The sequence below is a fragment of the Oryx dammah genome, unplaced genomic scaffold (assembly GCF_014754425.2).
Source record: "Oryx dammah isolate SB20612 unplaced genomic scaffold, SCBI_Odam_1.1 HiC_scaffold_12, whole genome shotgun sequence".
Taxonomy (NCBI): Eukaryota; Metazoa; Chordata; class Mammalia; order Artiodactyla; family Bovidae; genus Oryx; species Oryx dammah.
In genome coordinates this window covers 39,208,529-39,233,089 of record NW_024070196.1, presented here as the reverse complement: position 1 = coordinate 39,233,089, position 24,561 = coordinate 39,208,529, and the positions used below count along the sequence as shown (strand labels likewise).

Genomic DNA, 24,561 nt, shown 5'->3' with positions numbered 1-24,561 from the left:
TGGAAGGTTTCTGTCTCCACCAGTGGAAGTATAGGATGAATACCATGTGATTCCCTTTTCCTTCTTTACCAATTACAGGGAATGACTCCAAGGTTGACGGGTTGGTCAATTTTGAGAAGCTAAGAATGATTGCAAAAGAAATACGTCACGTCGGCCGAATGGCCTCTGTGAACATGGACCCTGCCCTCATGTTCAGGACTCGGTGAGTATCTCCCTCAGCAGTGTTTCTGGGGTTAGAGAAGGCTGAGCTTAGAGCTTCCTAATCAATGAAAGAAGGTTTCAAATACATCCATCTGTGGCGATTATCAGGATGTGTGCAGAATCTCTGTTGAGCTGTAATTCAGAATGACTGTCTGATTCCACATCTGGTGCACTTTGGGCTGTCAATGAAAACAGTTTGTCCCTCAGACACTTTTCATTGACCATGAGACACAACTATTCTTATTTTTCAGAAAGCTGATTTGCAGAGCTAAAAGGCATAATTTGATAGTATGAAGTAAAATACATAAATGATCCAAGTGGTATTGTCTCACTATCCACACAATGGATTGAGCTGTCAGTGTAGCCAAAAATGATGAATCCAGTGAAAGAGAGAACAAAAAGTCTTCACAGCAGAATATTTACTTTTATTTGTCTTTTGAGCCAGAAAGCTATTGCTGGTCCAGTTGTGTGTGTGCGTGAGGCGATTATGCAGTTTATGGTTTGTGGGCTTCTAGTACTGCTTATCCAGAAGTCTGGTCCTTTCTTTCTGAGCTTGTGATCTCTCTGTCTCTCTCTACACCCATGCTTCAACCTCCACGGCTCTCACTTACAGGAAGAAGAAGTGGAGGAGTCTGGGGTAAGTGGTGGGGGCACTGACACCCACACAGTTCTCATCCTGCTCGTGGCATTGTGTTTTTCTTACCCGCTGTGTTTCCTGATGCTTTGCATTTTTGCATTTTTTTTTTCTTAACCCTCTTGCTCTAGCAGAATTTCAGTTGGCAAACTGACTTCAAGTTTAATCTACTGGGGCTTTTGCTTTTGAGGTCATGACCCATGAGAGCTGTGAAATGACTGATGACTGTTCTGGGGAACCATAGGCCAGGCCTTACTCCTGAGCTTACAAAAAGATTTAATTTTAATACAATTTGTGTGTTTTGAAATGAGAAAAGTCTAACCTGGGGTGAGGGGAGAAAGGATGTTAGAAGGGAAAATTGTGCAATTTAAATACTGTTGCACAGATTTTTGTGAAGTGAATCTATACAGAAGGTGCCCCTACATGTTAAAACTAAATTTTTTACAGCTCAACTAACTACTGTTTTCTTTCTATAAACCAGTCCTTTTCAAAAATAATTCTTAACAACTCATATGCTAGTTCCTGTACATGTGTTTTTACATTTGCATGACCATTTTATTAACAAATTGACCATGTTACTCGAAAAACTCACTACACTTAACCCAAGCAATAAGAAAACAATTGTGAACATTGTGGGTAAATTTCTTTAAATCTATGTAAGACATCCCCTTTAGGAGAAATAAATTTAATGTCACTGTTAATTATTGTAGTGTATTCTTGCATGAGCTTTTATATATAATAATTATTAATTGCTGGCTTCTATAAGAGAACTGCTTTGGATATTTTCTAGAGGCAAAAAAGTAGAATTTTTAGTTTGAACAAAACAAGTACCAAACATATATGTATACATACAGTGTATGTAGAATTCTTTTTAATTTGAAAAAAATCATTTTAATCTATATATTGTGTTAATCTATATGAATATGATATGATTCTGTATTCCTTTGTGACAGTTTACTTAGCAGAATGAGGCATGTGGCCTCTTGAACTAGACTGTTAGAGAAGTCTTGGCACGCTTCCTGTGGGTACGGTGACCCTGTGCTGGAGCGAGCTGCATCTCTGCCTTTTCATCTTCCAGGTCGCTCAGCCAGGGTAGTACAAACGCAACCGTGCTAGATGTTGCTCAGACAGGTGGGCATAAAAAGCGGGTGCGTCGTAGCTCCTTTCTCAATGCCAAAAAGCTATATGAAGATGCCCAGATGGCTCGCAAAGTGAAGCAGTACCTGTCCAATCTGGAGCTTGAGATGGATGAGGAGAGTCTTCAGACGCTATCCCTGCAGTGTGAGCCGGCCACCAACACACGTGAGTTTCTCCTTAAAGTGGCTGCAGGTCCAGTTGGAATGCAGATAGGTTTCCTGTGCCAGCACAGCAGGGCAGCGTGCAGGGGCGTGTGGCATCCTGAGACACGCCAGCCTTCCCTGTCATTACAGCACACAGCGCAGTCCTGGGCCTGGGCTCGTGTCCAGTGGGGTTAGTGTGGAGACCATGACACTACTTCAGGGGGACTGGCTTATTTGGTTTCATCCCAGTGCCACCAGGGTGCAGGCAAGGGACACATGGGCGGATACAGCGCCCATTCCCATCCCTTGTTTTCTCACAAAGATACCTGCAAAGTGATGGGCAGCCTGGGAGGGGCACAGACCGAGGTGTACTAGCTGCCCCTTAGCCCTTAGCCCAGAAGGCACCCAGTAGTCGATCCAGCTGCCACGTAAGGCAGGAATTCTGCTCCACAGGGAACCGTAGCTCAGCCTAATGCATAGATCTGGCCTGGTGAGAAATGGGGGCTACTTTCTTTCTCTTGGCATTTGTGTTTGTAAGACAGAGGCATTTTCCATTTAGGACACTTCGGGATCTTTTAGGGCTGTCCTGGTAGCTCAGTGATAAAGAATCCACCTGTCAATGCGGGAGACACAGGTTCGATCCCTAGGTTGGGAAGATCCGCTGGTGGAGGAAATGGTTACCCACTCCAGTAATCTTGCCTGGAGAGTCCAATGGACAGAGGATCCTGGTGCACTACGGTCCATGAGGTCACAAAGAGTCAGACACAACTTAGCAGCTAAATTAGCAGCTAAATAACAATGGGCAAGTTTGAAGATACCTTCTACAGAGTTTAAATGTTGGAGAATTGAGAGGATTCAGGTTATTATGTTAGATTTACCCAAGTACTATAAAAGCACTGTGTATCATGGTGAAGAGCTTGTCCTCAGCAGTCAGATTGGTCTGAATTAAAATCGTGTTTGTTCCTTGTCCTAACAGTACCACCTTAGGCAGGTTATTTAAGCTCCTTTAATGTGTAAAATGGAGGAAGTCAAATATGTCATTGAGTTGTCTTGAATATTAATACACTTTAAATACAGCATTTGATTGCCCTGTTAAATTGGCTTGCCTTCTATCTGTCATGGAATTATATATTCAGTATAATACTCAAGCAGTACTGAGTGCTGTTAGCAACATAGATAATTCTAACCCAGAGGAGAGAGAATTTGGTAGTAAAAAAAATTGTAGCTAATATTATCCATTAACTTAAAACATATCATGGAATTTGGGGTACCATTTTAGGAAAATAATTTCTAACAATTTTCCTCTTACAATTTTATAATATATTTGGGTTTTTTATAGACGTACTTATAACATATTAAACTATCCACACTTTTTTTTTTAATGTGGTACTTAATAGTATAATCATCCTTTGAGATGGCCAGCTTCATAAAGTAAATCTTGTCCTGTTGTGCCTTTTTTCTGTAACAAAAGTTCTCCCCCTGCCCTTGTTTCTATCCTTTTTATGAGGAACAGGGAAAAAGATACACATTTCTGTATTCTAACTGCAGAAAACACTCGTGCAGTTCTATAATTATCTTATATGTGGCCACTAACCTCTTCAACTTCTTGTTCTATTTTCAAACCAAACAATTACCAGTGCCTAAGAATCCCAGTGACAAAAAGCCTGTCAAATCGGAGACCTCCCCAGTGGCCCCGAGAGCGGGGTTGCAGCCGAAAGCACAGCCGCAGCCCCAGCCGCCGCAGCCGCCACACAAACTCAACCAGGGACTGCAGGTTCCCGCCGTGTCCCTTTACCCTTCACGGAAGAAAGTTCCCGTTAAGGACCTCCCACCTTTCGGTAGGTGACTCCATTCACACCCTCTTCCCCCGCCCCCATTATTTTTTTATTGAAGTATAGTTGAATTACAAAGTTGGGTTAATTACTGCAGTCAATTAATCTTCAACAGAGTCAAGACTATGCATTAAGAAAAAGACAGTCTCTTCAAGTGGTGCTAGGAAAGCTGGACAGCCCCATGTAAATCAGTGAGGTTAGAACATGCCCTCTCACCATACAAATAAAAATAAACTCAAAATGGCTTGAAAACTTCAACATAAGACCTATCATCATAAAACTCCTAGAAGAGAACATAAGCAAAAATACTCTCTGACATAAATCATAGCAATATTTTCTTAGGTCAGTGTCCCAAGGCAATAGAAACAAAACCAAAAATAAACAAATGGGACCTAATCAAACTTACAAGCTTTCACACGGCAAAGGAAACCATAAACAAAATGAAAAGACAACTGACAGAATGGGAGAAAATACTTGCAAACAATGTGACCGACAAAAGCTTAGTTTCCAAACTATTCAAACGACTCATACAACTCGACCACAAAAACGCAAACGACCCACACGCCCTTATGGCACTGTTCATTCACCACCTGCTTCTAAGATTAGGGAACATTTCTTATTTTGGATAACTTCATCTGATATACCTGAGTTTTCCCTGATTGTCCCCTCTTAATAAGACATTAATGTTCATGGAGTTAAACTTTATTTTTGCTACTGGGAAGAGCTGTTTTTATAGAGCATCTCATTCAGTCATGCTCCTTTGTCATAGCGATGGGGGCAGAGGCAGGCCATGGGGCTTTTACTCATTTAACTTTTAGCAAGTACAGAAGCTGCTTTGCCCATAGACCTTATTTAATCTAGTTTAACCTTTTGATCAATGAGTTGCTGGAATCTAGGCAGAATATTTCTAAGTGAAATGATTTGTCTGGAGGCATAACTCTGATTTGTTGAATCATCGATTCTGTAACTTGGGAGGAAAATAGTCAGCTCCAGTTAAAGGAGCTTCATCTTTCCCATTAAAAGTAAAGTATGGACTAGTTTAGTCCTTTTATGTAAATGGAGAAAAATTATTTTTCATAAAATGTCCTAGTTCTTTTTTCTATCTGTGTGTGTGTGTCTGTGTGACAGGAAACAACATTAATAAAAGGAAGGAAATTTTAAAAAACACCTGGCAGCAAAGAGTTGACTCTTGATAGAACGGGGTGCTGGTAACTGGGATAGTTCCCGGCCGGCTGCAGGCTGCCCATGCATCAGGCAGGAGCCCCGATGCTCTGTGTGTGCGCCTGCTCACAAGTGCTCTGTCACTGGCTCCTCCCTCCTGATCAGCAGGTGTCCCATTTGTTGAACTGGGGAAAAGTGAAATATCTCCCCTTTATGGGACATTTTCCTCTTCGAAATACTTGTTTTGCTGCCTCTATCACAAACAAACTGAATTAATGTTCCTTTGTCCACTGTGTTATTTTTTTTTTATGTAATTTTATTTAATTTTTGGCTGCACCATGTGGCATATGGGATCTAGTTCCCCCACCAGGGATGGAACCCAAGCCCCCTGCAGTGGAAGTGCAGCATCTTAACCCCTGGACCTCCAGGGAAGTCCCTCCACTTCCCTGTTATGAATATCTTTGTACTTCTAAGTCCCCTGCAAGTCAACCTCTATTGCCTCTTTCCTGCTTCTTTTACGGACACAGCCTGTTACTCCACATGGAGGCATATTAATAGAGAGTCATCCCCCCCTTTCTCAAGGAGACTCTCTCTTCAATATTTTTAGGCGTATTTGAATTTATGAACTTCAGGAATATGGATGAAATAATCATGTGTCTTCTTAAAAGAGTTTAACAAACATTTAAAGTCACATAATATAAAATATTAACTTAGAGTTGCTGAGTTCACCCACCACCCTCATTCATGAAACAAGTTTTATTCTGAATACTTCGTACAATTTTTTTGAAATATTTTTTTTTATGTGGACCGTTTTTTAAAGTCTTTAGTGAATTTGTTGCAATATTGCTTTTGTTTTATGTTTTGGTGTTCTGGCCATGAGGCAGGTAGGATCTTAGCTCCATGACCAGAGACCAGACTTGCAACCCCTGCATTGGGAGGCTGTGTCTTAACCACTGGACTGCCAGGGAAGTCCCCCTTGCTGCATTTTTTATTTTAATGTCTTTGTCGTCAAAGTACTTTCAAAATGGAACAGAGTTTTCTAAGGCATAGCATCTTCACATCCATCTACGTTGTTCAAAGGCAGTATGTTTTCATTCTGTGTGTGATGCTGTCTGGGAATTTTTTTTTCCAAATTAAAACTATTCATTCATGTAGCTTTAGTGTAACTAGTGTTTTTCATGTATCCTGTGTATATTATTATTTGTATGCATAACTAAAAGATTGCTTGAAAAATGATTTTTAAAAGATTGTATTAAAAAGTAGTATCAGACAGTTATATGAGGTGAAATGAAGCATTAAATCTTGGTTAAATTTCATTCCTCCTTTTTTGGTAGATTTTGTTAAGTCTGAGAACATCAAAACTAACACTAACTAACACTAAAACTAACCACTGGTGGTCCAGTGGTAAAGAATCTGCCTTCCAGTGCAGGGGCTGAAGATTTGATTCCTGGTCAAGGAACTAAGATCCCATATACTGCAGGGCAGCTAAGCCTTCGTGCCACAACTGAGACCCAAGCTGACAAAAATAGATATTTAAGGACTTCCCTGGCGGTCCAGTGGTCCTGCCAATGCAGGGAACACAAGTTTGATCCCTTACCTGGGAAGATTCCATATGCCTTGGAGCAGTTAAGCCTGGATGCCACAACTGTTGAGCCTATGCTCTAGAACCTGGGAACTGCAACTGCTGAGCCCACGTGCTGCAGCTACTAAAGCCCACGAGTCCTGAGCTCATGCTCTACAGTAAGAGAAGCTACCACAATGAGAAGCCTGCACACCGCAACTAGAGAGTAGTTCCTGCTCGCATCAGCTCGAGAAAGCCCATGCACAGCAATGAAGACCCAGCACAGCCAAAAAATCCCACAAAACTAATATTAATTGAGGTAGTTTCAGCCTCTAATGCCTCCGCTTAGGTCTCTTTGTTGTTCAAAATATGGTAATTGAGAGTGCCTCATAATAATGCTACAGACTTAGTAGCATTAGTAAAAATCTCTTCACGTGACTTCCTCACATCTAAAGTAGTTTTTAGGGGAAAACCACCTGATAGTAGCACATGGGACCCTTTTTCTTCTGCCTTACTTCCTCCTGCTTGATCCTGCACTTGGTGCTCGATGGCTCCCCCCAGACACCTTCTCCCTCATCTTCTGGTTCCTGGCACTTTCAAGGTCCCCTCCTGCTGCTGCTCCTTCATCTGCTTATTGATCAGATATTAGTGTGGAATTCCTTAATGCTCCTTCAGTCTCTCTCCTGCTACTTCCTTTTGCCTCTTGGCTCAATCCTTTCCTGCCATCACTTCCACTTCCCACACACTACCTTTTCCAATACCAAAATACCTCTTTCCAACCCAAACTTGAGTTCTGATAATTCTGAGCTGCACCGCTTTCATCCTAACTTAAAGTATTTCCAGATTGTCTCTTTTTTCTTCATTGCTGCCCAACATATTGTTGAATAATGAATGTGGTGGCCAAGATTCAGAACCTAGCATGGAATACCGGAAGCAGCCTCTCTCATCCCCGCGGGCGTCAGAAGCTGCACTGCGGTCCCTGGTGCCTCCTGTGAGGTTACCTCTGTTTACCTGGGGAGAGCACACAGACCTCTGAGACTGCAGACAGCCTGCAACAGAATAGAATATTAAGTCTTAACACAGAAAGGTGTTTGGGTTCTTCCAGTTATTCTGCACATTGAAATTCTTTCTCTTACAGGCATCAACTCTCCACAAGCTTTAAAGAAAATTCTTTCTTTGTCTGAAGAAGGAGGTCTGGAGCGCCACAGGAGGCCAGCAGAAGACACAATATCCAACACGTCTTCCCAACTGTCCTCTCCGCCCACCTCCCCACAGAGCTCCCCACGGAAAGGTGACTGGGTGACTTATGTTCTCCTTCCTGGTGACCTGTTCTTTTCAGCCATGATAAATTCCAGTTAGAGATTCCATCATTGCTGACAATATAGTCACTTTAAATGACCTTGGGAATTCTCTGACCATCCAGTGGTCAGGATGCTGAACTTTTGCTGCTGAGGCAAGGTTCCTCAAGCCTACAAGGTGCAACCGGAAAAACAAAAGCAACCTGATGTGTAACACCCAATGGATTTTTTTCTCCTCAGTTTATAAATTTTGAAGAATTTTGGTATTCTTTAATATTATAACTATAAATAGTGTTAAGCTTATATAACTATATAAAATTCATTTTTAGTAATGTTATAATTTTTATAATTCATTTTTTACTGACTATAAGTGTGGGAATAATTCTTTTTATACTAACAGTTCTAACTAACTATGATTATATGGCATTAATTATGGAGTAAAGGGCTATATAAACATAAGAAAAACTATTATCTTCCTGATTTATTTTTTCATTGTATTAACATGGGTCTTGATTATCTTTTCTGTTACTATCTTGTCTTATTTTTAAGGAGATTACATTTTAGGCACTCAGGCTCGCTTCCAATATTAATGCTTTCTTATCTTAAAATACTAGGTAATTCTCTGCTGCCTAACCTCAGAATTATTTCCACCCCCTACCCTTTCACTGAATGGAAATAAGTCCATAATAAATGGCCAGACCATTCTCACTAGACATGGCCAAAGAGATTAATCCATTGTGAGATTTCACTGGTACAACAAATTCCATTCCTGCTTGACTGTCTAGCTTTTTTGGACACCTGTGCATTTTTTGTGGTATCAGTCTGTAGTCCGTGTTCAGTGGGTGTGTCTGAACTCTTCTCCGTAGTTAGGCAGCAGCGGCAGTCAGCTGAGATCTTTTGGCTCTGGGCAGTTGGATTTAAGCAGCTCCTCGTCTTCCCTTGGAAGTGAGAACGGGACGAGGATGGGTAGGGTTTACAGAGCCCAGAGCTGGGGGAAGGACAGGAGTCAGCTCATTAGCTGAGGAAAACGAACCCCCTCCCTCCATGTGTCCAGGGCTCCACCTGAGTGATGGTTTCCTCAGGTGTTTTTTGGGCAGACTGTTCAGGAAATCTTGTCTGTCAGAACTCGTAGTGTGGTTTATAAAAAGACATTTCATAGATGGACACATTAAATCATTTCAAGACCTGTGCAACCTTTAAAAAATAAATCAGGAATTCATAATTTACTGAAACGATGAGAAAATACTCTTTCAGAGAGTAATGAGCAACATTTAGGTGTTCTAGATGTCTTTTTTTTTTTTTAATTTGGTAGGTGGCATTGAAAATTTTGCACTGTACACGTAGAACCATGTAAAATCAGTATTTTAAGTAGCATTAGATTCTTAGTAATGTTAAAAAAGAAATGAGTACTGAGAAGGAAGATTTGGGTTTTTTGTTGTTAAAAATGTCAAGACAAGCCTCTCTTCCTCTGTGACTTTCAGAATTATTTTTAGCAACAAAGGATAGTTAAAGGTCCTTCATACCAGAAAATGGACATTTGTTTGGACATAGTGATGGTCCAGGGAGAAAGTGGAGGTTTTGTACATTGTATCCTTCAAAACAATTGGCTTTTATGTGATTTATCCAATGAATTATTAATGTTGAAAAATCAAATGGCAAAGACCCAAAGATACCTTCTTCAGGTCTTATTTATTATTCCTGTCCACTTACAATGTGGATCTTCCTAATGGAGTTATTCTCTGCCATAAAGTTCTAAAAAATAATAACGCCATTGAAGGCAAAATTGCTCACTTTTCAGATTGAGAAAAAAAAAAGCATACTTTTAAATATGATCCTAGTCCTTCTTCATAGTTTCATTTGTATAGACGGGTGCAGTATAATTTATATTTAAGAGAGCTAAGATGGGTCGAGTCATGCCATAATCTCTGCATTAGTTCCTGGCTCGTATAATGGCGTTTTCTTTTTTCCTCCCTAAACTTTCATTACACACTAAAGTTCATTTGAGTAAAAATTTGCGGTATCTCAGTCCACAAGTAGAGTGTTTAGTCCCCACTTCTGTGGTGGCTTCTGTAGCCTGCATTGTGGACGCTGTGAACCCACAGCGTTTAAGGACTGGTGTGTCCCTACGCAGGCTACACTTTGGCTCCGAGTGGCACCGTGGATAACTTCTCAGATTCCGGCCACAGCGAAATCTCCTCGAGATCCAGCATCGTCAGCAACTCCTCCTTCGATTCATTGCCCGTCTCGCTGCCTGACGAGCGGCGCCAGAGGCCGTCGGTCAGCATCGTGGAGACCAGCCTGGCCTCAGGCCGGCTGGAGAGGCGGCCGGCGGTGGAGCCTGACCAGTACAGCCTGGGGTAGGGGCTCCTCTCCTCCACATGTGCATTGCTGTTTACTGTGTGTGATGCCCAGGTGGTGGGTGCTCTCCCATCCCAGTTCTGATGCTCAGCATTTCCCGAAAGCACTGTGCTGCCTCTGCCAGGCAGAATGCTTTCAAGTTAGGGCTGGTCTTCACCGGGACCCGTTTCTCTGTGCTGAGGGCAGGGGGCAACTCTGGCATGTGTCTCAGTCCTTTTGTATGAGCTGCCCTCCCAAAATAATCAGACTGTGGTGAGCCCTGTAAGGGGAAGCTTCCTTTATTGTAAGCAACTGGTTGCCCTTTTCCCCCTGTGTCGATGTTATACTGACATTGCAAGGGCCAGGGGGAGGAAACTGAACAGGGCAGAGTGGCTGCTGTCGTTGGAGCCTTCATCCTCTTCCTGGGGGGAAAGGAAGCCACCTTTTGAGGGGAAAAGGGGTTTTATTATAGATTGATTAATCTTGCTCTTTTCTTCCCCTCCCCTTCTTGTCTTCTTTCTCCCTTTTTCTTTCCTGTTGGCCGCCTAGGTCCTGTGCGCCACTGTCTGAGAGCAGGGGCCTGTATGCTGCAGCCACCGTGATTTCTTCCCCCAGCACAGAGGAGCTTTCCCAGGACCAGGGGGACCGAGCCTCCCTGGACGCTGCTGACAGTGGCCGGGGGAGCTGGACGTCATGCTCGAGCGGCTCCCATGATAACATCCAGACCATCCAGCACCAGAGGAGCTGGGAGACGCTCCCCTTTGGGCACACTCACTTTGATTACCCAGGGGACGCTGCAGGGCTGTGGGCCTCCAGCAGCCATATGGACCAAATCATGTTTCCTGACCACAGTGCAAAGTACAGCAGGCAGAGTCAGAGCCGAGAAAGTCTCGATCAGGCCCAGTCCCGGGCCAGCTGGGCCTCGTCCACGGGGTACTGGGGAGAGGACTCGGAAGGGGACACGGGCACGATCAAGAGAAGGGGGGGTAAGGACGTTTCCCTTGATGCTGACAGCAGCAGCATGACGGCCGTGACCGCAGAGGAAGCCAAACCTGCCGCCATGGCTGCCCACATAGCCGTGACACCCAGCGCCGCCAAGGGGCTCATTGGTAAGCTGACTGCCGGGCTCTGTCGTGTGTGGGTCATGGCTGCACCCTGACTTATTTCAAAAGTAAAAGTACATATTTGTGGGTCTTCTCGTTCTGTCCCACCCATTGCCCCTTAGGGCTTCCAAGTTAGCAGTGCCCTCAGCATTTTGAAGTGAATGATGGTTACAAGAGCCCAGATTCTGCGCTCTAGTGCTTATAAATACTTTGCAGCACAGGAAACCTTCCATGTGTTGTAGCTGTCAGGATCAGTAGGTTGTCATTATGGGTATTCTCTGCTCTAGTATTGATCTAGGCTAAAAGTTACCAGAAAGGGTGGCCATTCTCTAGAAGATGAAGTTTTTTTGTTTAATTGGAACCGGTTTTAAATGTTTTATGATTCTGTTTTGTTCCCTTGAATTGTATTTAGAACTTTACACATTGCATATTTAAAAATCTCCGATTGATGGTTTTTATGTAGGTAAGCTGTTTTCTGTGCTACACAAATTCCCTCTGCATAGGATAGAACATGGTGGGGAGGGTGCTAAGAGGTAATGTCATCAGTAAGAGCCTGGGAGTCAGGCTGGCTGGGTCGTGCTGAATTGATGCTTTGCCACAGTCCTAGTTTTGTGACACTGGGTGAGTCACTAAATGGTGTCTGTTTCCTCATCTGTAAAATGAGTTTAATAATTTCTATCCGTGCAGTTGGTGTGAGTTTTAAAGGAAATATCTGCACATCACTTTGAACACTAGTGCCTAGATAATGATTCCTAAGTACATGAAAGTCACTATCAGTTTGCTGCTGCTGTTTTTGTTGTAAGGTCTCTTATTTTCCCTTAACCCTATCAGAATATATTCTTTATGGCACGCTCAACATCTGTATGATTAAAGTGTAGGGATGCATTATAGGATACAGAGTGAGAAATCTGGAATATTATTTGTCTTTTCAGGATGTATAAGGAAAAAACAATACCTATTCTTAGGTTGCAATTTTTAAAGCACTTTTAAAAAACTGAAGTATAGTTGATTTATAATACTGTGTTAGTTTCAAGTATATAGCAAACTGATTCATATATATATTATTTTCTGTTATAGGCTATTAAAAGACATTGAATATAGTTCCCTGTGCTATACACATGTATATGTTAATCCCAAACTCTTAATGTATTCCTCCTCTCCATTTTCCCCTTGGATAACCATGAATTTGTTTTCTATGTCTGTGAGTCTATTTCTATTTTGTATATAGATTCACTTGTATTATTTTTTAGATTCCATATATAAATGATATCATATTTGTCTTTATCTGGCTTACTTCACTTAGTATAATAACCTCTAGGTCTATCCATGTAGCTGCAAATGGCATTATTTCATTCTTTTTATTGACTAATATCCCAGTGTGTGTCTGTGTGTGTGTGTGTATAACATCTTTATCCATTCATCTGTTGGTAGACACTTGGAATGATTCCATATCATGACAATTACAAATAAAAAAGCACTTTAACAAACATACACAAAATTTTTACTACAAAAGAATGATCTAAGTTCCTAACAGTTGAGTGTAGAAAGTTCAAGATAAGAAAACTTGGCCTTCACTTGCATTTACAGATTCATGTTTTACATCATGAAGTTACTATAAAAGGATTTTAAGAAAAAATACCTTACATACATACAGTCTTAAGTTTTGAAATTTGCATCATTTTGGGTACACTTTTCCAACTTTATTTTGACTCCCTGTTTTCCGAAGTGAGACCCAAGGCTTGAAAGTAACATGGAATGGATCCTCTGCCTGGGGAGGGTGGTGCCCAGCACAGGGTGACAGCCCGCCTGGCCGGCCCCTCTCCCGGGTTGCTGGCCTGGGCCTGGGTGCCTTTCTGGTTCCTTTGCCTGGTGTTTCCAGTAAACCCCAGGGTTGGGCGTTGGTTACTTTGTGACCAGCAGAGTCGCTCTGCAGTCACCCGGTTAGAGTTACAGGTGCTTGGATTGCTTAGTCACTTGTGCCACCAGAGATGACTGGTGAATAGCCAGTTTGGTAGACGTCCTGCTTGCCACTGCACCACCCCCGCATCCCGCTCCGCGCGCCTACGTGCTGCTACACCACATGCGCACTGTCGATCGTGGTCCTCATCCTTTTGGATGAGTGCACGTGGCCCAGGATGCGCTTCCCTAGACGCTGACTGCAGCGCCTTTTCTCTCCCAGCAGCCAGGAAGGAGGGCCGCTACCGGGAGCCACCGCCCACTCCACCAGGCTACGTGGGCATCCCCATCACCGACTTCCCGGAGGCCCACCCGCACCCGGCCCGGAAACCGCCGGACTACACTGTGGCGCTGCAGCGGTCCAGGATGCTGGCCCGGCCGGCCGAACCCGCCCCAGGCAGCGCCAGGCCTGCCCCCAGGCCGCAGTGGCACCGGCCTGGTGATGGTGACCCACGCGCCGGCCCCTGTGCACCCCCGGGCCTCACCGCCGAGGAGGACGGTACATGCGCTCCCTCCCCCTCCCCACCCCCAACCCTCCGGCCCTGCCTCTGCGCCCCATCTCCAGCATTCCCAATCCTGGCTGGTCTGTTCTCCCTCCGGACGCTGCCCACTCAGGGCTCCACACCCCATGCCCCTAACCTAGTGTGCGCAGTTGGGCTGCGTTTTGCTTCTTCCTAAGCGACTTGAGGAATAACTAAAGATTGCAGCGGGGTCCCCTGTAATAACGTGTGCATGGCTCCTTTTCCTTCCCTAATCCTGTTTTCTGGGAAAATGTTTGAATTTGTAACAAGTTCCAAATGAAAGTCTAGTGAAGAAAAACCCACTTCTCTAGAGGTTTTTTGCCTTCTCTGTATGAACCCGGCTGGCCGTTTTGGGGTGAGAATGCAGAGGGGCAGACTGTGCCACCCCTTCCCCCTTCTGCTTTTACGTTATTCTGCAAAAAAATTGTTACAGAAGAAAGCAAAACAATTAATGAAAATTACTTATAATCCTGCCATTTACAGACAACCACCATTAGCATTTTATACATTCTTCTAGACTTTATGTGTGAGTATATACTATGAAAGGTCACATGCTGCTTTATGCGGGAGACCTGGGTTCGAGCCCTGGGTCGGGAAGATCCCCTGGAGAAGGAAATGGCAACCTACTCCAGTACTCTTGCCTGGCGAATCCCATGGACGGGGAAGCCTGGTGGGCTACAGTCCACCGGGTCGCAAAGAGTCGGACACAACTGAGCTACTTCACTTCAGTGAATTTACCATCAGTGAATTTCCAATCAGTAAATATACAATATACTTTATTTTAAACTTTTCATTGTGAATCATTAGGGAGAAAAAAAGATGAGTATTGTAAGTGACTGCTGCTGCTGCTGCTAAGTCACTTCAGTCGTGTCCGACTCTGTGTGACACCATAGACGGCAGCCCACCAGGCTCCCCCGTCCCTGGGATTCTCCAGGCAAGAACACTGGAGTGGGTTGCCATTTCCTTCTCCAATGCATGAAAGTGAAACGTGAAAGTGAAGTCGCTCAGTTGTGTCTGACTCTTAGTGACCCCATGGAATGCAGCCTACCAGGTACCTCCATAGCTACAGTATAGTGACCTAGACTTAGAAAATAGCTATGGTGTTTTTATTTTATATCGGTGAATGTATTCTCTCTAAGTACAAGAAAATGACTTGCTTACTCACTGATTTCATTCTTTCGTGGTTGTTTTAGCAGAAGATGAACAAGTGTCTGCTGTTTGAGGTGCGGGCTTCTCTGGACCCGAGTCAACCGCCCAAAGGAGAGCACAAGAAGACGCCCCCTAGCGTCGGAGCCTTGGAACTCACACTCTGAGGATGGTGGACCAGTTTGCCTCCTTTCCTGCCTTAAAAGCAGCATGGGGCTCTTGACCCCTCTTCCTGTCCCCTTTGCATGTGAAATACTGTGAAGAAACCGCCCTGGCACTTTTTCTGACTTCGTTGCTTGAATGCACAGCGCAGCCGTCTCCGAGCTCCCCGTCGCTGCCTGCCACGTAACACAGCATCATTCCAGATTCCAAAGTCATCGCCACCGATGATTCACCCTGGCTGCACTTACCCACGCCGGGAAGGATTTTTTAAAAATCTCCCTTTTAGATTTCAATCCAGTCCTAGCACTTGGTTTCATTGGAATCGTGAGAAAAGTCAGCCACGGAACTACTTGGGGCCTTTAACCCACCAAGGAAAACAAAAACGAAATCCTTTGAGTACAGTGCTCGTCCGCTTGTTTACAATGTCCTCTTTTTTTTTCCTTTTTAATGAGTTTAAAGATTGTGTTCAGAGAGTAAATGTTATATCCATTTAATGATTACAGTATTATTTTGAACCTTTTAAGTAGGGTTGCCAGCCTGGGTTTCTCAAAAACCAAATATGCCGGACAGGGTGTGGCCACACCAGGAAGAGAGGAGGCGGGGCACAGCCCCTCTTCCTGCGTCCTGGCCGCCCCCAGAAGTGCCGTATCCTGGAAGCATGAGATGTTAGCCAATTACCTAGATCCCAGGGCTCCCGCCCCTCCTTCCTCAGGGGCTGGGGCTCTACTGTACAAACTGTTTGCACATGGCCGGGGAGGGACTGGGACTCTAGCGTCCTGTGTCTGAGCCTTATGGAGCACAGGGCAGCATCACCCTTGGGCGTGCCCTGCTCCATCGAGACAGACGGCAGACCCCCTGTTTTTTAAATTATGTTTCTTTCATTTCTGTTCATTTAGCTTTAGGGCTTATCTTGTTTGTTTTTAAAGAGAAACATTTATAACTGGATAGCATTGCAGTGAAAGCAGCTTGGGGTGTTGGCACTAACGCCAGCCATTCATACTGCTCTTTCAAGACAGCCTCCCTGTATCGATCAATCGGCACGAGGGAACACACGAGCCTTTAACATGAAAAAGATCAAAAAGGTCCAAAACCCGGTGCGATCCGCCAGCCTTTGCAAGGCAGGTTGGCGGCCAAAGACTGGCCCGTAAGTGGCTTTACGGACGCTGAGATGGAGAAGGCCTGAGTGTAGCAACCACCTGCTCACAGCTGCTATTAACCCCAGAAGGACTGAACCCTCCACTCTATTTTTGTGTTGTTTTTGCACAGACTCCGGAAAAGTGAAGGCTGCCAATCCGAGTAGTACTCAGATGTGAGGAACTGCTGGTCTTGGATTTTTTTTCCATTAAATTCAGCTGATCATATTGATCAGTAGATAAACGTAAATAGCTTCCAATTTTAAAAGTCGAATTGCAGTGTTTTTTCACTGTATCAAAGCAATGTCAGTGCTTTATTTAATGATTCTCTCCTGTATCATGGCATTTGTCTACTTGCTTATATATTACATTGTCAATGATGCATTGGTAATTTTACATGTAAGATGCATTATTTGCCAGTTTTCTTCTCTAGGCTATGGACCTCATGTGCATATAGAAAGACAGAACTCTCGCTCTACACAAGTTGCACAAATGTTATCTAAGCATTAAGTCACCGTAGAACATAGGACTGTAACCTCAGTTCGCTCTGTGATGTCAAGTGCAGAATGTACAATTAACTGGTGATTTCCTCATACTTTTGATACTACTTGTACCTGTATGTCTTTTAGAAAGACATTGGTGGAGTCTGTATCCCTTTTGTATTTTTAATACAATAATTGTACATATTGGTTATATTTTTGTTGAAAATGGTAGAAATGTACTATGTTTATGCTTCTACATCCAGTTTGTACAAGCTGGAAAATAAATAAATATAACATAACACCATGTCTATATTCTTAATGACTTGCGCATGCTTTTTCTAACTGAAGCGTGAGAAAGCCCTTGGGTCTCTGCAGGAGCAAGTCCTCAGGGCACTGGGGAGGTACAGATGACATCGCCTAAGAGAGAAGAAATTAATATCATTCATGTTAGAAAATAAGATCATTCATGTGTCCAGAATTCATAGTGTTTAATGAAATTCAGTGAAAAGTGATATCATTGTATATCTACATAGCATTTATCTCTTCCCAATTCTTTTCCAGTAAAAATCTTTGCAGGATTTTGATTCCCAATATATGTACTAAGAAATAGGACCTCGGAGAATTTAAACTGGCATTCAAGATGATGGCCAGTAAGTTAGTACAACCTAGCGAGTCATTTGGAAGTTCTAACAAGTACATCACGGCTTCTTCAGTGGCTCAGTGGTAAAGAATCTGCCCGGCAATGCAGGAGACGTGGTTTGATCCCTGGGTCGGGGAGATCCCCTGGAGAAGGAAATGGCAACGCACTCCAGTATTCTTGCTTGGGAAATCCCATGGGCAGAGGAGCCTGGAGAGCTGCAGTCAGTGGGATCACTAGAGAGTCGGACACGACTTGGAAACTAAACAATAACAACAAAGAGTATATCTAATATCTTTGTTCTTTCTGTGAGTCCTCATGTAAGGTAGGTCTGAATAATACTTATAGTCTATGAGAAGGGCATTTATATTTAAAAAGGTGAGAGTCAGTTAAGCAAAAGGTGAGGAAATGTGAGGGCATCTAGAAAGATGGCAGGACTTCAGTCCTGATTCTAAAGGGAAGATGGCCAAAACTTAAAAGTGTGACTAAGGCATTTGTGCAGTCTTGGTGAGTAAAGTTTGAAAATCTGGCCACCACAACAATTTGGAGAATTAAGACCATTTCTGTAGCTTCAGCTGTACCTGTTCAGAATGCAGGTGCCCTGTGTGGACACCTGTGTTCTCGTGTGCTTGCCACCATCAGCTGTTCACTGTAAAAACCCTTCGCTAAGGGACACCCTATCACAACAGCAACCCATGCTGTCAATTTCTGTCATTCAAAAAGCTTGCTTTTCTCTAACGTGTTCAGAAAAATATTAAGGAACTGATGTTTTGAAGAATAACCTCTTAATCACTTTTTGTATTCTGCTGAAAATAAAATGACAGCCATGATACCTGTTCTTACGTGTTTATGTTTTAGGTTACCTCTAAGTAGCAAAGACTCCACTCACTCCACTCCAGGGTTGTAAGAAGTATGTGATCAGTGGCTGTGACCTAGCTTCCTTGGTGTCATATTAATAACAGAACTTTGCCATGTTTTAGGGATATTGCCAAAAGCTCTCCTCCCTAATCAAAAAGACTAAACATACCTGTTCTGTTTTCATACCTGCAAGTCAAAGCCCTCCAAATAGTTCCCTCAGCTTTAACCCTTTCCTCCTCCTGGGAGGTGTAGAGTTTATGCTCATCTATAATATATTTGATCTCCAAATCACTGATAATCTCTCAAACTGGTCTTGAAAGATGCAAGCTGCTAAACAAGCATGTATCAGCACATCTGGTAGGTCTGTGTGCTTATGGATTTTCAAGGAATTATCACACTTCAATTCTTGCCAAAGAAAAAGAGCTCTGTCCTTGATTCCCTGATGCTGTTCTCCTTGAAAAATAGCTTACTCAGAGAATAAAGCAAGTGCACTTGGAAGGGTCAAGTTGTTGATTGGAGAGGCGAATGATCTTGCAAATATTCACAAAGAATGTCAGGCAGCGGAGGCTGAAGTGGGCAGTAATGGAATGGAAATGAGTAGGGCATACTGCAGCCAAGGGGGCAGGGCCCTTCAGAAAGATCTTACAGTGAAAAAGGGTTTGCCCAGCTGACAGAAAAAACACTGATTGGAACAAAATAACAATTTGTGAATTGCACTTTTTTCAACAATCACATTTTAGCCGAGGAAAAAGCAAGCACAGTAAAATTCCTGCCTGTTTTTGAAATGATGTTTTCTGCCCATAGATTTTACAGTGCCATGGCTACATAACAGGAATGGTTATAGAAGCTATCAAAACATTGCATGAAAGGCTAAAACATCTTAGAAAAGGCCCTGTTTTACAGGCACTCAATAAGATCATAATAATTTTCATTATGGGAAAAACTAAGCATAGAATATAATATCTGAAGTAAATTTTTTAAAAATCTGAAGTAAATTTAGAATCAAATGACCAATTTTTCAGAAGAGAGAAACTAGTGAAGTAATTTCCATGTGGGGTATTCAACACTGCAAAAGTCAAAGCTAGTTTCATTTTCTTTTTCTGTAGCTAGTTTAATACAATTTAGGAACTTTTAACTCTGACCATAGTTGACATGTGGTATGGTCTGATGGGAACCAATGCAGTAAAGGCATATCCCAGTATTTGAAGTTTTCCCTAATTTATATAGATTGGAAACCTTTTTTCAAGTAAAATTATAAAATTGATATAGGTGGACTTACCTGGTGGTCCAGTGGATAAGACTCCTTGCTCCCAATTGTAGGGAGCCCCAGTTCAATCCCTGGTTGGGGAACTAAGATTCTCCTGCTGCAACTAAGCCCACGAGCTCTAGAGTTGGCACTTGCCGCTAGAGAAGCCCTCAAGCTGCAACAAAGACCCATCTCAGGCAAAATGAATAATAAAAAAATAACTATTTAAAAATTGATCAAGTCAGTGTCACATGTAACATGAAGGTGAAATATGTACAAACCTATCAGAAGTAGTTTAATGAGCTCATTTTACTTGTGTGCATTTCCTATGGTTCAGGCACTTTTCTTGATGCCAGATATTTAGAGATATCACCAAAGTGAACCAAAGTGCCCTCCAATTATAGTCTTCTTCTGGCTGAATGTCTCCCATTTCTCAGACCTGAGAGGGGAAAACGTCATGACCTCAGGATCATAAATGAGTATCTTATCAATCAGCCTTGATCACATCTGGATCGAAGATGTGAGATGCCTGACCTCAAAATTGCCTGGCTTGCCAACCATCTAGAAGAAGTTCCTAGAAGGACACTGTGACTGGTAAGGAAAGTAAACTGACTTGAACTCATCACTTTCTCTTTGGGGAATTTCTATGTGAAGGCAAAAAAGAGCAAATGCTGTATCTGGTCAAGATGCAGAAGCTGTGAGACGAGAGAAGTGATAAGAGTGCAAAAAACGTGAGTAAGGGGGTTACAAGGTCAGGAAAGTGATGCATTGATGGCAGGGGTGTTCAAAGCCAAGTACAGCAGACACTTGTCTCTTGGGGAGCAACCAAATGCCAGGGTGTCATTGCCTTTGGTTGGTGAGTGTCCAGCCCCAGAACCACTCCCTGCAGCTGGGCTCTGTGAGCTGTTCTTCCTGAGACACAGATGGAGAGTCATTCCTGCTCTTTGTACATTCTCTCTTGGTTACCTATCTCTTCAGCACCTAGAACAGTGCCTGGGATAGTGTAGAAGTTTTAGTAAATGACTATCTTCAGTTCAGTTCAGTCGCTCAGTCGTGTCCGACTCTTTGCGACCCCATGAATCGCAGCACGCCAGGCCTCCTTGTCTATCATCATCTCCCGGAGTTCACTCAGACTCACGTCCATCGAGTCAGTGATGCCATCCAGCCATCTCATCCTCTGTCATCCCCTTCTCCTCCTGCCCCCAATCCCTCCCAGCATCAGAGTCTTTTCCAATGAGTCAACTCTTTGCATGAGGTGGCCAAAGTACTGGAGTTTCAGCTTCAGCATCAGTCCTTCCAATGAACAGCCAGAACCGATCTCCTTTAGAATGGACGGGTTGGATCTCCTTGCAGTCAAGAGTCTTCTCCAACACCACAGTTCAAAAGCATCAATTCTTTGGCACTCAGCTTTCTTCACAGTCCAACTCTCACATCTGTACATGACCACAGGAAAAACCATAGCCTTGACTAGACGGACCTTTGTTGGCAAAGTAATGCCTCTGCTTTTCAATATGCTACCTAGGTTGGTGATAGCTTTCCTTCCAAGGAGTAAGCGTCTTTTAATTTCATGGCTGCAGTCACCATCTGCAATGATTTTGGAGCCCCAAAAAATAAAGTCTGACACTATTTCCACTGTTTCCCCATCTATTTCCCATGAAGTGATGGGACCAGATGTCCAAATTATAGATAAACTGGGCCATCAAAATCAGCCAACGTGCATTTATGTATTTATTACTTTAAAAACTTATATTTTAGAAAACATTAGGTTCACAGCAAACTCGAGTGGAGTGTACAGAGGTCCCACACACCCCTCGTTCCCCCACGTGCATAGCCTCCCCTACTCTTGACGTCCTGCGCCAGAGTGGTGCGTTTGTCACAAAGGATAACCCAACCCTGACAGGTCATCATCACCCAAATCCACAGTTTACATTAGGTTCACTCTTGGTGATGTACATTCTACAACATGCATTTATTGAAGGGCGTCTATAACTGTGCCAGTACTGGTGAATATTTAGAGTAAAATAAATAGCGAAAATTTCTTTATGGAAGTATATTTGGCAAATAAGTGACTCCTGACAAGGTTAGCAAGGATTTAAGATTAACAAGGGGAACAAAGACCTAAGAGGCGGTTTAGGAGCTAAGTTCTGTGTGGCTATAGATGTTCAGATGAATGAAAAATGGACAGAGGCTGTGGCATCCAGAGAAGAGTCTTCGGCTCTTCCTGAGTATCAGGGAGGATGGGATGGACTAGGGCGATGCCTGAACATCGAGGAAACATGCCTAACTAGCTGAGGCTTCAGGACTAGGAGACCCTGAGAAATCATTTGCAATGAGCAAGGGCGTGTGCGATTACGTGGGACAAAAATATTTTAGATACTGTATTTGTTATTTGAGGGGTTCAATCAATGCTCATAAAAAGAAAAAAGGAAGGAAGGAAATGAGCAGAAGAATCTGTGATGAGACAACCATCTGGAAAGAAGATCTGTTTTGGGAGAACAGGATTCAAGGGTGAGAGAGGAGAAGTGCGGGTCACCCAGGCTGGGAGGCTTGGGGCCAAGACAGGAGGGAAGAACAAAAACAATTCAAGGGAAAAAAAATCAGTAGTACTTGATGTCCAACAGGATATGAGGAATGAAAAACAAAATCAAGCCACCTCTCCCACTGCCACACACAGGAAAAAACTTTTAAGAAACTTAAAATTCCTGTTTTGAGTGCTTAAGATAAAAGAAGCAACATTGACAAAGGTGGGAACATTGCTGAAAATGATACTGATTTTCTTCTATTCATCTGTCTTTGGACATTTCAGTTGCTTCTGTGTGTTGGCTATTGTAGACAGCAGGGCAGTGAATTTTGGGGTGCGTGTATCCTTTTGGACCATGGCTTACTACTCAGCTAAAAAGAATGAAATAATTCCATTCGCAGGAACATGAATAGACTGCCATACTAAATGAAGTAAGTCAGACAGAGAGAGACAAATATCATATGATATCACTTACATGTGGAATCTAAAAAAAAAAAAAAGATACAAATGAACTTATTTACAAAACAGACATAGAAAACAAACTTATAGTTACCAAAGGGGGAAGGGAGAGGGAAAATTAGGAGTCTGTGATTAACATATACACACTGTTATGTATAAAGTGGGCTGCCCTCGTGACTCAGACGGTAAAGAATCCACTTGCAGTGCCGAACACCCGCGTTCGATCCCTGGGTTGGGAAGATCCCCTGGAAAAGGAAATGGCAACCCACTCCAGTATTCTTGCCTGGAGAATCCCATGGGCAGAGTGAGCCTGGCGTGTAGAGTCCATGGGGTCACAAAGAGTCGTAAATGACTGAGCAACTAGCACACACGTATAAAATAAATATAACCAGTAAAACCCACTGTATAGCACAGGAAAAATTCAATATTCCAGAATAACCTAAATGGGAAAAAAATTTGAAAAAGAACAGATACACTTATATATATAAAACTTTGCTGTCCCAGGTGACGCAGTGATAAAAGGATCTGCTTACCAATGCAGGAGACGGAAGAGGAAGATCTCCTGGGGGACGGTGGCAACCCACTCCAGTGTTCTTGCCTGGGAAATCCCACGGACAGAGGAGCCTAGTGGGCTACAGTTCAGGGGGTCACAAAAGAGAGACACCGCAGAGGACAAGCATATTCATACCTGAAACAACATTGTAAAACAACCAAACTCCAATAACAAAAAATTTAAAGAGAAAATGAAACTAATTTTCAAAACAAGGTCAAGAAGTCTTCTTGTCCAGGGGTTCAAAGCTCCACGCGGTCTCCATTTTCCTTCCTGCATCCTTGGGTAAGGGATGTGTGTGCTGAAGAAAGAGCTTCACATCCCCATCCCCCTCCAGAGGCACAGAGCCTAGTGAGGCTACATGGCTTATTCACTGCTTTTGCCAACACATGTTCAATTCATCCTTTTATGTCACTGGCTACATTTCAAATCTCTACATCCAACCAAGCTATTTCCAGCCCTGCGGACCCCAGGGTTACTCTTCAATGATAGAATTGGTGTGATCTTGGATGAGCTGGGAGGCTTTTTTATAGCACTTTGAAAGACCAAACAAAATAGCCAAATAGAATGTGAATACACAGAATGTAAAGAGTCAGACAGGGAAGGTGAGCGGGTGGGTTAGGCCACAGACCCACACAATTGAAATAATTTTTTTTTTTAAAGTGTAACTCTTTCCTGGCATGCAAAATGAGGCCCAGAAAGGAACATTTACCATGTGGAATTTCTAAGATTCACCTCAAAAGGGCACACCCAGAGGGCCAGGAGGATGAAAGTGCCCTCTGCCACCCAGGAAACACAGCAGGTGTCCTTTGCTAAAACCCTTACCCCCCACCCAAGAGTTCTGGGACCTGACCAAGTCTGCAGGATGCAGGTTCCTGAAAACAAACCAAAAAAAAAAAAATTTTCCCCCCAAAATTTAGCTTTGCAATGAATAGATGCCAAGGTTTCTCTCACAATCCTGTTACCATTCTTTTTAGGCTCAAGCATTTGAATCCTGAAGTTGAACTGCTTGGTTTTGATTCTTTAGCCCATGAGATCCTGGAAAAGAACCTGAATTTTTACACCTCAGTTTCCTCATGTGTAAAATGAACAAAATGATAGAATCTATCTCCATGGTAAAGCAAACAAAAAGTCAGATATCACACACTAAACACCACGCAGCGTGTGGCACAGGTCATCAAAAAATGTTAGCTGCCATTAGGTTTTATATAATACAAAGTATTCTCCTAAATAGTATGTGCACATTAATAACCTAGATATTGATCTGTAATTAAAGCATGTTGTTAAGCATAAAATTTTATGCAATTCAGCAAGATGTCTGCCATTTTAGGAATGCAAATTAAAACCACAATGAGATATCACCTCATACCCATTAGGATGGCTACTGTCAAGATATCACTTCTATGTGGAATCTAAAGTATGATACAAGTCAGCATATTTACAAAACAAAAACAGACTCACAGATATAGAGAGCAGACTGTGG

At 43.0% G+C, this 24,561-nt stretch overlaps 1 protein-coding gene across 14 annotated transcripts in view; it reads left to right on the top strand.

The window, feature by feature from the left end:
* The window catches only part of RAPGEF2 (Rap guanine nucleotide exchange factor 2), a 265,814-nt gene extending 247,543 nt beyond the window's left edge, over nt 1–18,271 (top strand). For 7 of the 14 annotated variants that reach the window (XM_040250572.1, XM_040250568.1, XM_040250578.1 and 4 more), the window contains 9 exons: nt 79–202; nt 815–838; nt 1,914–2,137; nt 3,753–3,953; nt 7,808–7,960; nt 10,099–10,324; nt 10,854–11,413; nt 13,587–13,862; nt 15,078–18,271. In XM_040250572.1, the coding sequence (XP_040106506.1) occupies nt 79–202; nt 815–838; nt 1,914–2,137; nt 3,753–3,953; nt 7,808–7,960; nt 10,099–10,324; nt 10,854–11,413; nt 13,587–13,862; nt 15,078–15,106 (1,817 nt within the window). In that variant the 3' untranslated portion in view covers nt 15,107–18,271. Of the gene's footprint in view, nt 1–78; nt 203–814; nt 839–1,913; nt 2,138–3,752; nt 3,954–7,807; nt 7,961–8,837; nt 8,913–10,098; nt 10,325–10,853; nt 11,414–13,586; nt 13,863–15,077 lie in introns of all 14 variants that reach the window. The other 7 variants (XM_040250573.1, XM_040250571.1, XM_040250580.1 and 4 more) reach the window with 5 other exon arrangements.
* Nucleotides 18,272–24,561: the final 6,290 nt, after the last annotated feature.